The sequence below is a fragment of the Euleptes europaea genome, chromosome 2 (genome assembly GCF_029931775.1).
Source record: "Euleptes europaea isolate rEulEur1 chromosome 2, rEulEur1.hap1, whole genome shotgun sequence".
Lineage (NCBI taxonomy): Eukaryota > Metazoa > Chordata > Lepidosauria > Squamata > Sphaerodactylidae > Euleptes > Euleptes europaea.
Genome location: NC_079313.1, coordinates 5,269,399 through 5,287,189, shown reverse-complemented (window position 1 = coordinate 5,287,189; position 17,791 = coordinate 5,269,399). Strand labels below are relative to the sequence as shown.

The 17,791-nt window shown below is 47.2% G+C and overlaps 1 protein-coding gene across 1 annotated transcript in view; it reads left to right on the top strand.

The window, feature by feature from the left end:
• STK11 (serine/threonine kinase 11) overlaps nucleotides 1-17,791 on the top strand; it is an 80,032-nt gene that overhangs the window by 7,510 nt on the left and 54,731 nt on the right. The window contains exons 2-6 of the mRNA XM_056844341.1: nucleotides 8,446-8,529; nucleotides 11,556-11,645; nucleotides 13,489-13,621; nucleotides 15,237-15,373; nucleotides 16,756-16,883. Coding sequence (XP_056700319.1) covers nucleotides 8,446-8,529; nucleotides 11,556-11,645; nucleotides 13,489-13,621; nucleotides 15,237-15,373; nucleotides 16,756-16,883 — 572 coding nt within the window. The remainder of the gene's footprint in view (nucleotides 1-8,445; nucleotides 8,530-11,555; nucleotides 11,646-13,488; nucleotides 13,622-15,236; nucleotides 15,374-16,755; nucleotides 16,884-17,791) is intronic.

Sequence of the window (17,791 nt, the reverse complement as noted above, 5' to 3'; positions counted from 1 at the left end):
TAATGTGTAATGAAGTTCAGTGTGCACGATTCTCCCCTCAGAGCCCCGGGCATGCCCCTCTGTCCTGTTCTCCCCCACTCCAGCGCAACCTGGCTGCATCAAGGGCTTCTTCCTAGGGGCAAAAGGTTGTGCTGCCCCTTCCCCATTAGAATGCAACTTAAAATCATTCCTCATGAAATTGGGGAGGGGAGGTCGGATCTTGCAACGCAAGTGTCTGGGCCCCAAAAGAGATAAATATTGCTGATCGTTATTACGCGGTGTCTTTGGTGCTGGTTCCATCACTGGCTTAGCAGAAGACCTAATCCGGCCACCGGGTTTTGCCACACAGCTACCCTGGCGAGTCGCAAATGAGAGCATCCTGGCCTACTCGCCCTACCTGTTTGCATTTCTGTTGCTAAGCTGGAGCTGGCTGTGAATTCCCCGTAGGCATCAAGTTTTCAATCTGGGCATGAAGCTATGCCAATAAAGGCAAGCTCTCTTTCCCCCTTTTCCTTAATGAGCCAAAATCCATTTAAAGCAGTGATTTCTCTCCCCGCCCCCACCCCCCAAAAAAATCTGCTGGAAGAGTTCTTTTTGTCTGTCCTTGGCAGCCTGTGTGGTTTTGCCTCTTGGAGCAATCTAAATATCCACATGGTGATGTCCACCTCTTTTTGCTTGGGGGGCGGGGGCAGCAAGCAGCGCTCATGTGGTTGCTGGTATTCGTTTTGCTTTCTGAAGACTTGAACCATGTTTCTTTCCACCTCTTCAGAGGATTTATTTTAAATGATAGGGAAAGGCTGTAGATTTCAGTTTTTCCACACCAGACTTTATAGTTTTAGCCTGAAGTAGAGAAGAAGCAGAGTTGGTTTTTATATGCCGACTTTCTCTACCACTTAAGGGAGAATCAAACCGGCTTACCATCGCCTTTGCTTCCCCTCCCCACAACAGACACCCTGTGAGGTAGGTGGGGCTGAGAGAGCTCTAAGGAAATGTGACTTGCCCAAGGTTACCCAGCTGGTTTCGTGTGTAGGAGTGGGGAAACACATCCAGTTCACCAGATTAGCCTCCACCGCTCATGAGGAGCAGTGGGGAATCAAACCCACTTCTCCAGACTCCACCGTCCCAAACCTCCGCTCTTAACCACTACACCATGCTGGCTCTCAGAGCTCCTCACATGTTCCTAAATCCTAGGGTCCAGTGCCAGATTCCTAGACTTTGAGCTGGTGTTTAGTGAAGGAAATTAAAATGTTAATTTTACATGCCACATAGATATTTTTGTCAAAAATAGCTGATGGGACAAGACAGCGTGGTGTAGTAGTTAAGAGTGGTGGACTGTAATCTGAAGAACCAGGTTTGATTCCCCACACCTCCACATGAGCGGCAGACTCTAATCTGGAGAACTGGGTTTGTTTCCTCACTCCCTGCCCCAGGATGTGGTGATGGCTGCCAACTTGGGAAGCTTTAAGAGGGGAGTGGACATGTTTATGGAGGAGAGGGGTATTCATGGCTACTAGTCCAAATGGCTACTAGTCACAATGCATACCTATTCTCTCCAGTCTCAGAAGAGCAAGCCTATTAGGTGCTTTGGAACACAGGTAGGACAAATGCTGCTGCAGTGGGCTTGTTTGTGGGCTTCCTGGAGGAACCTGGTTGGCTGCTGCTGGACTTGATGGGACTTAGTCTGATCCAGCATGGCCTTTCTTATGTTGTTATGGCTACAATAATTGCATAGGATTGTACTGTAAAGAGTTCTTTTTTTTTTTTTTTTTACTTTAAGCCAAAGTAACTGTTAATGTGTAAAGTGGCTTATGGCTTTTCTCCCTTAGAAGAAGCCAGTGGAAACCGTGGCCTCGGGTAGTGCAATTTTAATAGAACAAAATGTTAATAGGGTTTCACTTGATTAAATATTACCGGCTTGTCCCCAGGCGAGTCAAACTGTACTTACCGCTTTTGACATGGCACTTCACTAGCTTGTGTTTGGGAGGGGAACGAAAGAAAGAAAAAGAAAGATGTTTGTTTGGATGCCTGAACTTTTTGTACGAGGCGCACAGCAGATTGTTCAGGAAGGAGGAGGCATTCTGCTTTCTCAACGGAGAGATGAGATCATGGGCTCTCCGCGTCCTTCCCAGACGTTCCAGTTAATTCATCGGGCTAGGACCAGGATTCACATCCTCTCTTTGCCGTGAAGGTTGCTGGGTATCATTTGGCCAATCACTGTCTCTTATCATCAGCCCACCTTACAGGGTTGTGGTGAGGATAAGCTTGGAAGAAGAGAGTCATGTACACCAGCCTGAGCACCACCTCAGATCTGGAGAACCGGGTCTGATTCCCCATTCCTCCACGTGACTGGCGGAGGCTAATCTGGTGAACTGGATTTGTTTCCCCACTCCTCCACATGAAGCCAGCTGGGTGACCTTGGGCTAGTCACAGCTCTCTTGGAGCTCTCTCAGCCCCACCTACCTCACAGGGTGTCTGTTGTGGGGAGGGGAAGAGAAGGTGATTGTAAACCGGTTTGATTCTTCCTTAAGTGGTAGCGAAAGTCAGCATAGAAAAACCAACTCTTCTTCTTCTTCTTCTTGCTGGGTGACCTTGGGCCAGTCACACATCCTCAGCCTAACCTACCTCGCAGGGTTGCTGTTAGGATTAAATAGTGAGGGGGAGCATGATGTAAGCTGTTTTTGACCCCACTGGGGGGAAGGTGGAGTATGAATGAAGTAAATATGTAATTACTTCCAGTAGCCAGATTTTGTTGTGCAGTTTATCGTGATGTCCAAACGCAACCTGCGATTGCGGGGGGGCGCCCAACCCCAGTGGACGGCCCTCGTGGCGATTAATGCTTTGGCATGGCCATTTTTGTTGACGCTGGCGTATTGCGGGCTGATACTTGATATAAGAGGAATGCATAGTTTTTCCAGTACAGAAAAAAGTGTGTGTGTGTGTGGGGGGGATTCTGCTAACCAGTTGGTTGACAGGCTGAGTTTCGGCCTGTGCATCTGTGGCATCGCACCTTGCTCCTGCCTGATGCCATTTAGTGACCAGCTGTGCCCTTTTGCTGTCCTAGGAAGCTTTTCCTGTATCCTCATTGCGGCCAAGTTCCTATTATATTAGTGCCAATTGTATTAGGTGCTGTGGAACACGGGCAGGAGAATGCTGCTGCAGTCGTCTTTGTTTGTGGGCTTTCCAGAGGCACCTGGTTGGCTGCTGTGTGAACAGACTGCTGGACTTGATGGACCCTGGTCCGATGCAGCGCGGCCTTATGTTCTTATGTCCCTTTCCAAGTCTCCCTTCTCTAGCTGATTTGGCCATCTGGCAACCGTCCAGATTCCTGTAACCTGCCTCTTCACAGTGATGGTGCGCAGAGGGGATCCTTGCGTGAACTTCTGGCTCCTTGCCGTGTGTGACTTTTCCTAACAAACACAGAGGCAGGGCATGAAATCTTAACTAAGACTCAAAACTGGACTTTCCTACAGAGAGGAATTGTGCGGGGGGGGGGGGGGAGAGTCATGTGGAGGGTCTTGTAGGTCAGTCCCCCCTCCCCCACTTACTTGGCAAACACCTCCGAGCTGTTATGGCGTCTAGCAAAAACAGCCTGTCTCTTTGTTCCAACCTGGCTTGTTCCATAAAGAATGCTGCAATTGATTTTTGCTTGTATCGGCTCTCTGTTCATGCGGCAACGGGAGGAAATAAGTAAGAGTGTCATAGAGACGTGAAAGGGGCAGGAGAGATGGAAAACATTTGTCAGGAGAAAAAACTCCCTCCCCCCAAGAACTTAAAAAAAATTCAACGTAAGAATTAGAAATTTGAGGGGAGCATCACGGGGAGGGAGGCAGTCTACCAAAACGTTTTTTGAAAGAGTGAAAAGTAGTGTGTTCTGCAGTCGCCTTTGGATGCTCGAGATCGCTGCAGAAGCAAACCTGCATTTTAACCGTTAGTGATCGTCGTGCTTCTAAACGTTCCTTGGAGCGGCGGAGGGCTGGAGGTCAGTTCGTTCTGCCGTTGCTGTTCACGTCAGTCTTTCTGTGCCAGCAGCCAATGGCTTTGTCTCCTTGGTTTGCTATCCGCAGTCGTTGAAGTCTCTGCACTCTGAAGCCACCAAGGCAGCTCTTCTGGCGTGAATAAGAGGGTCAGCCTCTACTCCTGCAAAGGTGGTCGGACAACTTGTTCAGGAGCCAGATGCCTCCTAAGGCCAGATCTCCACTGGACTCTCCCCCCCCCCATTTTTTAAATGAGTGCTAGAGAGTTTTTAAAAAAGAGATTTTCAGAGACTCCTGAGTTTCCTGCTTCAAAAGAACATAAGAAAGGCCCTGCTGGATCAGACCAGGGCCCATCAAGTCCAGCAGTCTGTTCACACAGTGGCCAACCAGGTGCCTCTAGGAAGCCCACAAACAAGACGACTGCAGCAGCATTATTCTGCCTGTGTTCTACAGCACCTAATATAGTAGGCATGCTCCTCTGATCCTGGAGAGAATAGGTCTGCATCATGCCTAGTATCCATTTTTCCTAGTAGCCATGGATAGCCCTCTCCTCCATGAACATGTCCACTCCCCTCTTAAAACCTTCCAAGTTAGCAGCCATGACCATCTCCTGGGGCAGGGAGTTCCACAGTTTAACTGTGCGTTGTGTGTAGAAATACCTCCTTTTATCTGTCTTGCATCTCTCGCCCTCCAGCTTCAGCAGATGATCCCGCGTTCTAGTATTATGAGAGAGGGAAGAAAGCTTCTCACTCTCTCCATACCACGCAGAATTTTGTAGACTTCTATCATGTCTGCCCTTAACCGCCTTCTTTCCAAGCCAAACAGCCCTAAGCGTTTTAACTGGGGCAAATAGTGGTAACAAGGCAGGAAGTCCTATAGGCCAGATTGCTGGCCAGACCCCTCGTGTCCCTTTTAGTTTTGAGGCCGGGAGCTGTCCAACGTCATACACTGAGGGATTGGTGTGTGCGTTTTTTAATCTCTCACTTTCCAATTCACCAGTCCCTGGGAAGTCGGAGAGTCCCCTGCCGTCATGAGGCCTTTGCAGTGCCATCCTTGGTTGATCAGGGAGCTTCAAAGGTTGAGCTAGAAACTATAAAATATAACAAAATAATTATATTTATTACAAAGTGTACGCTATAAATTTGTTAAAAACACAGGGCCTGGAATGCAGGCTACGTATAAAAACATCAGTTACAAAAATCGCATACACAGTTGATATACATTCATTATAAACGACCAATACTGGACCATATACTTTTTGGCCTGAATAGGCCTTCCTCAGCGGTCATAAATACAAACACTGATCATTAAAAACAAATCCGGAAATGAACCTTGCGAGGTATTTTTATCTGAAAATAGAAAACCCTAAGAGAAGGGAGACAAAAAGAGCCAAATTAATATAACTAATATCTATACTGTAACTAGAATTTTTTGAAGAATCATTAAGTGGAAGAGGTCATATATATGCCCTTAGGAGCCCCATGGTGCAGAGTGGTAAGCTGCAGTACTTCAGTCCAAGCTCTGCTCACGACCTGAGTTCGATCCCAACGGGAGTCAGTTTCAGGTAGCTGGCTCAAGGTCGACTCAGCCTTCCATCCTTCCGAGGTCGGTCAAATGAGTACCCAGCTTGCTGGGGGTAAAGGGAAGATGACTGGGGAAGGCACTGGCAAACCACCCCTAAACAAAGTCTGCCTAAGAAACGTCGGGATGTGGCGTTACCCCATGGGTCAGGAATGACCCGGTGCTTGCACAGGGGACCTTTACCTTTTTATATATGCCTTCTATCTGGTGTTGCCTGATGTAAACTATTAACCCAAATGGGTCTTGCCACATGAACAGTTGCTAACACTATTTAGATGACAAATAAATAAGTGTATATATGTATGTATATCTGTAAGAAGGTATACTATACTAGAGTTTCCTGCTAAACATTAGGAAGAACTTTCTAACAGTTTGAGCGGTTCCTCAGTGAACAGGCTTCCTTGGGAGGTGGTGAGCTCTCCTTCCCTGGAGGGTTTTAAGAAAAGGCTTGATGGCCATCTGTCAGCAATGCTGATTCTATGACCTGAAGCAGAGCATGAGAGGAAGGGCATCTTGGCCATTTTCTGGGCATGGAGTAGGGGTCACTGTGGGTGTGGGAGGGGAAGTAGTTGTGAATTTCCTGCATCGTGTAAGGGGTTGGACTAGATGACCCTGGTGGTCCCTTCCAATTCTATGTTTCTATTCTATTACTATAAACTTTAAGAAACCTTTAAAAATACCCATAGCAAAAGTATGCATAAATAACCAATTAGAACCAACCTTGTATGGAATTATCTGCCCTTGGTTGATCTCCAGACTGCAGAGGTCAGTTCCACCTGGGCCAGGTCAGCCTGCCTCTTGCTCTTTACCACCCTCTCCCTTTATTGAGGAGTCCAAGTCAAATGGCAATTTCGGCATCCACTCATCTCCCCACCTCCCCACCCCGTTCCCAGTTGCCAAAGGCCTGAGGACACCTTGCATCAGTTGCGGCATCTAAAAAGCGATTCGCTGCTCAGCGGGCTCAGCTCCCCTCGCACGGCCACTATTTTGACCTCTTCCGTTTTAGCACAATGCTCTTGGGCACCGCCGGTGCTGCCGGAACATCCAGCCATGCCATTGAGGTTTATTTGATGCTACAGAATGACCTAAGAGGAGGGAGGGGGCAAATTGAGGGGGCAATCCACTATGGTGGCTGTGTGTTTTCAATGGAGAGTCTGGAGACTGTAGAATGGGTCCCCTTTTGCCTGAGTAGTTAGTATCCTTTTTAGAGAGCCGGCATGGTATAGTGGTTAACAGCGGTGGTTTGGACCATTGGACTCTGATCTGGAGAACTGGGTTTGATTCCCCACTTTGGATCATTGTTCAGCATCCACACTTACCTGGCCACCAGTATTTTTCACGTCTTGTTGGATTTTTCTGTCTTATTTACCCCCACGTGAGGTTGGATTGTAATGTTTGTTTACACGTGCGCTTAGACACTATATAGATTGCTATACTGTGTAGTATTTCATATATGTTTCTTGTCTATTTCATTACATATTGTTCCATTTTTTTTAGCCTGGTGGTGTTGTTTTCGTTCAAATGTTGCTTTTTACAACACTATCGTTTTTTGAAGTTTTTACTGCCTGCCATAGGCTCCGGAAGTCATTCGGAAGCACATGCCCTCAATCTTTGGCTTGGGAAGAGGGTCCGGGGGTGTGAAGGGGCGGGGACCGACGTGTCCCAAAACGGCTGTGAGCCATCCAAGGTACAAGATGTCCCCTCCAGCAGCATGGCTGTCTCCCTTTGGCAGCTTGGTTGCTTTCTCTGTCCCCCTCTTGACATGCCAGTGGAGTCCTGCTCAGCTGCGGTCCTCCTCTAACTGACATAGCGCCGAGCCGTTCTTCCTGTTGGGGAGCTTGCGGAACAATACAGGGAGGGAGCATTTGTAGTAAGAGGAACTGCCAAGAACCGGTGTCGTGAGTGTCAGCAAACCACCACAGCGAACCACATTCAGAAACCAGTGGGGGAACATTTTAACCTTCCAGGACATTCAGTTGCTGATTTAAGAGTAGCAATTCTCTTACAAAGGGATTTGAAAGGGAGATTAGAAAGAGGCTGCTGAATTACAACTAGTAATGAAGCTCAAGACTGTGCATTCTCCGGGACTTAATAGAGATCTGGGATTCCTGTCTCATTGTGTGTGTTAAGTGCTGTCAAGTCGCTTCCGACTCATGGCGACCCTATGAATCAATGCCTCCAAAATGTCCTGTCTTTGACAGCCTTGCTCAGATCTTGCAAATTGAGGGCTGTGGCTTCCTTTATTGACTTAATCCATCTCTTGTTGGGCCTTCCTCTTTTCCTGCTGCCTTCAACTTTTCCTAGCATGACTGTCTTTTCCAGTGATTCTTGTCTTATAATGTGACCAAAATACAATCGCCTGTCTCATTACCAGTGCTAATTTCTCCACGCCTCCCATCCCTCTGCTTATCTCACCTGATCCAATCGCGCCCGGTAATGTCATTTACTTGCTTTTGACATTTACATTCCCACTTGGTGTCTAAAGTTCACTCCTCTCTACTTAAGGACAGATGGGCTCACATTCTAGCTGTTATCTGAAGAAGTGAGCTGTGGCTCAGGAACACTCACACCCTGCCAGAAATGTTGTTAGTCCTTCAAGGTGCTACTGGACCCTTGCTCTTTTCTACTGCTAGTGACAGACTAACACGGCTACCCATCGTGATCCATCTCCCAGGGCCTGTCAGTGGTTGCTTCCCGGCCTGGCCCCAACGAATCCCCCCCAAAGGCCAAAACAGGCCTGGAAAGGGCAGGGCCAGATCTAGGGGGCTGGGGGGGCACCTGCCCCAGGCAGCAAGCCGAGGGGGCGGTGGCAGCAGCAGGTTATATAAAGAAAACTGTGTATATGAGGCATCAGTTTGTACTTTTGTACCCCTGTACCGCCACCTTTACATTCTTTCTTCTCTTCCTCCAGGGAAATACAGCTCCTACGGCGGTTGCGGCACAAAAACGTCATCCAGCTCGTCGATGTGTTGTACAACGAAGAGAAGCAGAAGATATATCCTTTCTCTGGTGTCTTCAGGGTGGAGAGGCAACTTCTTTGTACAGAAATCAGCATCCTGCATGGTTTTTTTTGGGGTGGTGGTGGTTTGCTTTTAATGTTGTGATCTTCCAAAGAGCAGTGTGTCTCCCTGAACCAGCCAAGGTTCTCCAGCAGGCTGCAAAAGGATTTTGGTAAGGTGCTGTGCGTAGATTGTTCCCGTCTCACGTATGCAGGGAGGGGTGGAGCTGGTTGGTTAAACCCCATCAGCTCCTCTGCAGGGGGTATATTTGTCTCTCTCTGTGTGTGGGGGGGTATTTAAACTCAGTCATGTTGCATAGGAGGCACTCTTATACTGAGTCATGACGTTGGAGCCACCTAACTTGGTGCTGTCCTCTGACGGACAATGGCCAGTGCAGGCTCTCGGGCAGAGGGAGCTATTTGCCAATATCCTGCTGTCCTTTAACCGGAAAGCGAACTTGGGTCCTTCTGTGTGGCTCCACCACTGAGCTGCAGGCCCCTTTCCCTCCAGCAGCTGGATTGCCTTCTTGTGGGGAGGGAAAGGGAAGGGTAAGCCAGTCTGATTCTTCCTTAAGTAGGAGAGAAAGTCGGCATATAAAAACCAACTCCTCCTCCTTCTTCCCCTTTCTTACATGGCCATGGTAATGCTGATTGCCACTTTGGGCTCAGGAAGCAATTTTTCTCCAGGCCAGATTGGCCAGGGATCCTGCAGCGCTTCCCCCCCCGACTTCTGGGTATGGAGTAGGGGTCATTGGAGGTGTGGGGGGGTAGATGTGAATTTCCTGCATTGAGCATGGGGTTGGACTAAATGACCCTGGTAGTCCCTTCCAACTCTATGAATCTGTGAACCTTGCAAGAATAACATAGGGATGAAAATTCCCCCTGACTTCTAGTTCTACCTTTTAAAGTAAGCAGATAATTTGCGGGGGCGGGGGGGCTCAACGTTGGGATGTTGCTTTGGTTTTTTATACAAAGCACAAAGAAGAATCCCCCCCCCCAGTTGTCTTAATGAAATCAGGACCATTTGGTGACTGTGCTTCTCCATCTTGGGGGAAGTCTCAAAGCATGTTGTGAAATATTGTATTGGTCTCGTACAGAACTTGTGGGTTTACATTTTTTTAAATAATAAAAAACAACATATACAAACAATAATAAAAGCTGAGATCACTACAAATTATATAGAAGGAATCAAGCCATGGTCTCCTTTTCAAATAAAACAGTAAACATATTAATGCCCAAGAAAAGGAAAAAGATCTCAGTAATAAATATAAGTAGGAGCCCCGTGGCGCAGAGCGGTAAGCTGCAGTACTGCAGTCCAAGCTCTGCTCACAACCTGAATTTGATCCCGATGGAAGTTGGTTTCAGGTAGCTGGCTCAAGGTGGACTCAGCCTTCCATCCTTCCGAGGTCGGTAAAATGAGTACCCAGCTTGCTGGGGGTAAAGGGAAGATGACTGGGGAAGGCACTGGCAAACCACCCCATAAACAAAAGTCTGCCTAGTAAACATTGGGATGTGATGTCACCCCATGGGTCAGGAATGACCTGGTGCTTGCACAGGGGACCTTTACCTTTTAAATAAATATAAGTAATGTATAGTAAGTATGGAGCATATAGTAAGTATGGAGCATTAATTAATGATTATCTTAACATTTCTTGTCTAAAGTCTTAAAATTCTTTAATTAACCACAATATTTATATTAAAATGAGTTCTAACACAATATGATTAAATAGGCATGATGTTAATTGTTAAGATTATGTTTCTACCAGAACTTTGTTTGTTTTTATTTCCTTTAAGTGCAGAGTGTAGCCAGGCCACGTGCTGTAGTTCCACACCAGCCACAGAGGTCAAAACCTGGGCATGTTTGGCTTTCAGAAGCTGTTAGCCTTAAGGAAATGAAGAACCATGGAGCAGATCAAGGGGGGAAATCCTTGATAATCTTTAAAACCTGTGTGTGTTTGTGCTTCTGAACAGAAATCCGGGAGACCTCCATGCCGAGGCTTTCAGTGCTATTCGCAGCTCCCACCCCTGCCTTGACCAGCACATACAAAACAGGCAGGTTTATTTGTGTTTACGTGATTTTCTCAGGTTGGGACACTTTGCTGCAGAATTTTGGGGACTGCTGGCCCCACGTCGCTGTCTCGGCAGTGTTCTCCCGTGGCTCAGTGGTAGAGCATCTGCTCAGCGTGCAGAAGGTCCCAGGTTCAATCCCCGGCATCTCCAGTTAAAGGGACTAGGCAAGTAGGTGATGGGAAAGATCTCTGCCTGAGACCCTGGAGATTCATGGAGAGGGGCTGGGGCTCAGTGGTAGAACATCTGCTTGGCAAGCAGAAGGTCCCAGGTTCAATCTCTGGCATCTCCAGTTAAAGAGACTAGGCAAGTAGGTGATGTGAAAGACCCTTGCCTGAGACCCTGGAGAGCCGCTGCCGGTCTGAGTAGACAATACTGACTTTGATGGACCAAGGGTCTAGGAGAGGGGCTGTGGCTCAGTGGTAGAGCACCTGCTTAGCATGCAGAAGGTCCCAGGTTCAATCCCCGGCATCTCCAGTTAAAGAGACTAGGCAAGTAGGTGATGTGAAAGACCCTTGCCTGAGACCCTGGAGAGCCGCTGCCGGTCTGAGTAGACAATACTGACTTTGATGGACCAAGGGTCTAGGAGAGGGGCTGTGGCTCAGTGGTAGAGCACCTGCTTAGCATGCAGAAGGTCCCAGGTTCAATCCCCAGCACCTCCAGTTAAAGGGACCAGGCAAGTAGGTGATGTGAAAGACCCCTGCCTGAGACCCTGGAGAGCCGCTGCCGTTCTGAGTAGACAGTACTGACTTTGATGGACCAAGGGTCTGATTCAGTGGAAGGCGGCTTCATGTGTTTATGTGTCCTTTGGCAGTCGCATTGCAGGGAGATGCAGAGCGAAGACCTTGCGAGGCCAGCCCCCCCCCCCCCGCGGCAACAGGCTTGGGCCTGGAACTGACTGTGCTCGCTTGAATATTCAGCCTAACCATTTGTGATTCCTTAATTCTGCCTTTCACGTATATGGTGATGGAGTACTGTGTATGTGGCATGCAGGAGATGTTGGACAGCGTCTTGGATAAAAAGTTTCCAGTCTTTCAAGCACACGGGTAAGTAAGGGAGGGGAGGCTCCTCTTGACGTGCCGGTCATCCTTGCTGGGCTTTTGGCTTTTGGCAATGTCCTTCCATGTTCTCTTCCCCAGACCACTGCCAAATAAACTTTTATGTAAATCTTTATGGAACATTTCTGTGTAAGACCTGGAGACCAAGCCCTGCGAGGAAAGGCTGAGGGAGCTGGGAATTTTGTAGAACATCTGCTTGGCATGCAGAAGGTCCCAGGATCAATCCCCAGCATCTCCAGTTAAAGGGACTAGGCAAGAATGTGAAAGACCCCTGCCTGAGACCCTTGGAGAGCCGCTGCCGGTCTGAGTAGACAATACTGACTTTGATGGATCAAGGGTCTGATTCAGTAGGGGAAGGGCCATAGCTCTGTGGTAGAGCATCTGCTGGACATGCAGAAGGTCCCAGGTTCAATCCCTGGCATCTCCAGTTAAAGGTACCAGGCAAGTAGTGGTGTGAAAGACCTCTGCCTGAGACCCTGGAGAGATGCTGCCGGTTTGAATAGACAATACTGACTTTGATGGACCAAGGGTCTGATTCAGTACAAGGCAGCTTCATGTGTTCATGTGAATGTTTAGTCTGGAGAAGAGGAGGTTGAGGGGGGACAGGATTGCTCTCTTTCAGTATTTGAAGGGCTGTCACTTGGAGGAGGGCAGGGAGCTTTTTCTTGTTGGCAGTAGAGGACAGGACTTGCAATAATGGGTTTAAATTGCGGGCTGAGAGGTACCGGATGGATATTAGGAAAAAGTTTTTTACAGTAAGAGTTTTTCGACAGTGGAATTGGCTACCTAGGGAGGTGGTGAGCTCCCCCTCACAGGCAGTCTTTAAGCAGAGGCTAGACAAGCACTTGTCAGGGATGCTCTAGTCTGACTCTGCATTAAGCAGGGGGTTGGACTAGATGGCCTTTATGGACCCTTCCAGCTCTGTGATTCTTAGACAGTAAAGAGCAGCAGCTTGAACAGGGTTGGGGGGGCCGGGGGGGCCCATCGTTTGCAACAAGGCTGAAGGTGGGAACAGTTCCCGAGCTCCTGAGAGGTAGCTATTGATGTATCGGGACAAGGCTTTTCCCTGCTTCTGGCCTGTGCAGACCGGGGCCTTGATGGATAGGAATATTTTATAAAGGAGCTGCTCAAAGCAATGCACGTGAGGCGTTTGTTTATAATTATTTATTTTGAAAAATGTTCGTCCCATGCCCTGCCTTCCCAAGGGCCATCCAGGCAGCCAGCAAATTAAAACATACTTAATAAAAGCACAATTTAAATAAGTCAGCTTAATTAATATGTATGTTTGTTTAACTTTCTCTATCCAATTGTTTATATCCGGGAATTTGTTTCCTTTCCAATATCTTGCAAAGTTAATTATTATAAAAATGATAAAGATATGGAAGATCTAGATGCTGTCTGGATCCCAATAATCTCCAGAATGGAAAAAAATACTTTCAAAAATCTAGAACGTGGAGAGGAAGACGAGTAATGATTTTGCTGGCTTTAATATGCCTAGCTGAGTTTGTTACCCTTTATTATTATTACTTTTATCTGTAACAGTATGTAAATTTGTTTGATATTTTTTGTTTCTTTTTATTCCCCCCAATTTTATGTATTTCTCATTTTTGTATTCAGTGTTTTTGCTATCATGCCAATAAATAAGGTTATGGAAGTTGTATGTATGCAATAAAGTTTATTATTTTTTTAAAACAACAACAACACAATTTAAAACCAGCCCCCCAAATATCAGTTATACAATTAAAACCAGAGTTGAAGAAGAGTTGGTTATGTGATTTGTTTCCCCCCAATTAATTCTGGCGTCTCTTCTTCTCTCCCCCGCCCCGGGCAGGTACTTTTGTCAGCTAATAGATGGCTTGGAGTACCTGCACAGCCAAGGGATCGTCCACAAAGACATCAAACCAGGGAATCTCCTGCTAACAACTGATGGGACGCTGAAGATATCCGATCTGGGTGTGGCAGAGGTATGCTCAGGTTCTCAGACTGCGCACGCGAGCACTCCCCATGTGCTTTGAGCATGTTGCATGGCTGCTGGTGTTCCGATTGCTGCTGGTCCGGTTATCACAGCAGTCCGGCAAGCCGCCAGCCCCATGCTGCCTGCAAAATATTTTTTGAGTTGCGTATGCTCGAGGATGGCAGGAGCGGTGTAATAGCCTAAACTGGTTGGTTCCCAAAGTGGGTGGTGGGATTAGCTAGGGTGGCACTAAGAAGAAAGGTGGGGCAGCAGGGGGGGCGCTAGAGGCAGAAGAAGAGGAGTTGGTTTTTATATGCCGACTTTCTCTGCCACTTAAGGAAGACTCAAACCGGCTCACAATCACCTTCCCTTCCCCTGCCCACAAAAGACACCCTGTGAGGTATGTGGGGCTGAGAGAGCTCTAAGAGAGCTGTGACTAGTCCAAGGTCACCCAGCTGGCTTCGTGTTAGCCTCCGCCACTCGTGGTGGAGTGGGGAATCAAACCCGGTTCTCCAGATCAGAGTCCACCGCTCCAAACCACCGCTTTTAACCACTACACTACGCTGGTCCCCTTCAACTGTGTTGTTCACTTATTTACCGTAGATCAAGTTATGGCACCATGCTGCCAAATCTGGTGGAAACAATCAGAATTGTTTTCCAGACTTTGAAAAAGCTGGTATCACTGGATCAAATCCATCAATTTTGTTGAATAAACTAAAATACAAAAAAAAAGTTTTAATTTGATTTTTTGAATAGAGGTACAATTGTTACTGTTTTGAATTTTATTGTTGTTCCTTAGAGAGTCATGCAAACCACTAATTTTTAGTATTTGACCAGGAGAGTGTCCAAGTGCCAATTTGTTATCAGACATGTGTAGTTTTAGCTGGTATCCATTAGGACTATCCTGTGTTTATTAATTAATGTTTGTATGTTACTTTTATCCCTTTTGTAATTAATGTTTCCTTTATATACTGGTCGTGGACTATAATAATAAAGAACTGAACTATTCTGAATATTGCTTTTTAATAGGGTAGGATATAAGTTTATGGAACCAAGGGGGCGGTGGCCCGAAAAAGCTTGGGAACCCCTGGCCTTAACAAAGCAAGGAGGTGACCACACATGTCCACTGAAGGGCCCATGGTGTGCCCCTCTCTGGGCCCCCGTGGTACGAGAGAGAGAGTCTGCTTCTGACTTGCGCATTGAACGTTCCATGAAACTAAACAATATGACTCTTGGCATACGTAAAGCTGGTTTCAAAGGGGGCGTCTCTCATTATTATTATTACTATTGTGTTTGTTGTTATTTGGGAATACATGAGAAAACTCTGCCTGGGGATTTCATATCTTGGGGTAATAGAACTATGTATGTAGGGGGCTCTTTTAAAAAGTTAGGGGGGGATCAGAAGGGGAGAAACCTCAGATTGATCGTTGGATCTCCCGGAGTCTAGATTTCAATCCAAAAGCAGTCCGGGGTGGGGGGAGGCCAGGAAGCCTTTCCTTGACTCTTCATTGCCCCTCGGGGCTGGGTGCAGGGAGGAAACCTGGGCGTCATCCGTTCCTCCCGCACACTGGCATACCCACATGCTTGACCAGTCTGATCGCTCTGCCTTATCCCTTTTGCAACAGGCATTGCATCCGTTTGCCGAGGACGACGTGTGCAGGACCAGTCAGGGGTCGCCAGCTTTCCAGCCTCCAGAAATCGCCAATGGCCTTGATACCTTCTCTGGCTTCAAAGTGGACATTTGGTCAGCAGGGGTCACTCTGTAAGTGTGGGAGCAGAAGACAAAAAACAGCAGCAGGAAAGGCTCGTTTTGACACAGTTTCCCCCCCTCCCCCCCAAGTTTTTGGCGTGTTATATATCGAATTCTGAACCGGGCCCTAGAGTGTGGATCAAAAAATCCACACATTGGGACTTGTGCAGGCAGGGAACGTTTCCTCCAAACTGAAGGGAAGCCCCAATGCGAGCATTAAAGTCACCTAACAATATTATTTGTGCCAGGAGATATTTAACTTCACGTTCATGGATGTAATTTTCCAAGTCAGGCCCACAGTTCTCACAACAAAAGGATGAGGAATGGGGAGGAATATATACATCCACTGTCAAAATGACCTGATCTTTAAGAGTCGAAAGAAGCCATTGCTAAAGATCTTAAGGGGGGGGAAGCAATTCTACCCCACACTTCACTGACGTGGAGATCAAACATGTCAGCCCCCTGCTAGGGCGTCCTTTAGTAGTTGGGGTGGTGGTGGCATTGAGTGTGTAAGTGAGGAATCCATTTAATGTCAATTTTGATGTTAACCCGGTCTCTTGGATAAAGATTATATCATAATATTTTATAAGCTGTAAGAATGTAGGGCCCTGGATAGGGAAGTCCTAAGTTTGCAGAAAAGTCTGAAACCTTAAAATATTGGTGGTTGAAAAAACCCAAATAATAGAAGGAACATCTGTAGCTTTAAGAGATGAATGCTTTCAGGATCTCATGCGGCTGTGTTCTCACATCTTGCTAGATACCTAGGCAACCATGACAATATGGTAGAGCCTTTCCAGCTTTGGTTTTTCTCAATCAAAGGTGTGGCCGAGGTGGGGGGATAAAAAGGTGAAAGGAGGGAAGGGGGGAGAGCAAGAAAATGGATGGGTGAATGGAAGAGAAGCAAAAGGGAAACACTGTCAGGAGGGAGGAGGACGGGAAAACCCGAAGAGTGAGGGGGTACATAAAGGTGGGTTGGTGTGTGGAAGAAAGAGAAAGAAGCAGGGAAAGGAGAGAGGATATGGGGACTGCCAGAAAGAGAAGGAAGGGGAAATGGTGTCGAGAAGGGGGATCCAAGAGAAAGTGAAATGACCACCACCCCCGCTTGTTCAGTTCTAATTGCAAGGTGGTGGGATGGCCAGACTCGATGAGCATGGTGTTGGGGTGGGACTCTGGTTAGCAAAGAGTGTTCCCTTCCCTGCGTGTTTTTCTTTCGCCAATTTGGCCCTCACTCTCCCTCCTTCAATCGGGAGGAAAATATAGAGATGAGCAGTGGGACTCCAAGACTTCTCCATCTCTCTCAGAAAGAACGTGGGAAGCACAAACAAAACGGGAAGACCTCCGCAAACCTCTGCGTTCTTTTCTCAGTGCCCTGTCGCCTTCTTTGCTCTCCGCAGATACAACATTACAACCGGCCTTTATCCCTTCGAGGGGGATAATATTTATAAGTTATTTGAAAACATCGGGAAAGGGGACTACACGATTCCCGAGGATTGTGGTCCTCCGCTGTCGGATCTACTTAGAGGTGAGTACCTCTTGACTGGACCAAAGGAGACTCTGCCCTTTCCCCCCCTCCCTTTCCCCTTTGAATGAAAGGTTTTCCCCACCCCTGAAGTACAAATGCACTCTGCCCCAAAGCATGTAATAAAGCCAGAGATGAATTTGTGGGTGTTTCAGGTCTTCTGAATAGTTACATGGTGTCGGCTTTCAGGTTTTTTGAATAGTTACACGGTGTAGGCTTTCAGGATTTTTGAATAGTTACACAGTGCAGGCTTTTAAGGATTCTCAGATACCAGTCTCCCGAAGTTACTTAAGATTCTGAGTTAATGTGCAGGTAGTTTTTCATCTTAATAAATAGCTGGGGTTAGGTACCCACATGCAAGGGAGGGGTTACTATGTATTTGGGGCGATCCCTCAGTTTAAGTGTCATTGGCAGCAGAGGATAGGACTCGCAAGAATAGGTATAAATTGCGGGCGAACAGGTATTAGGGGAAAATCTTTTTATGGTAAGAGTTGTTCAGCAGTGGAATCGGCTGTCTGGGGAGGTGGTGAGCTCCCTGTCTCTGGCAGTCTTTAAACAGAGGCTGGACAAACACTTGTCAGGGATGCTCTAGGCCAGGGCTTCTTAAACTTTTCCCACTCGTGACCCCTTTTCGCCCGAGAATTTTTTATGCAACCCCGGGTATAACGCTGTATAAAATAGGTATACAAACATTTACTGATAATAAATCATAAAGAAAGCTTTTACTGTTGCCAAATTTTTCGCGACCCCCACATTCAGTTACGCGGCCCCATATTGGGTCAAGACAATGTTTGACACCCCTGGCCTAACATATACCACCCAGGCTGGTGGTAAGGAGAGAATGAGAAGGGGGAAACCAACTATTCTACTCTGAGCTCTGTAGAGGAATCATAGAGTTGGAAGGGACCACT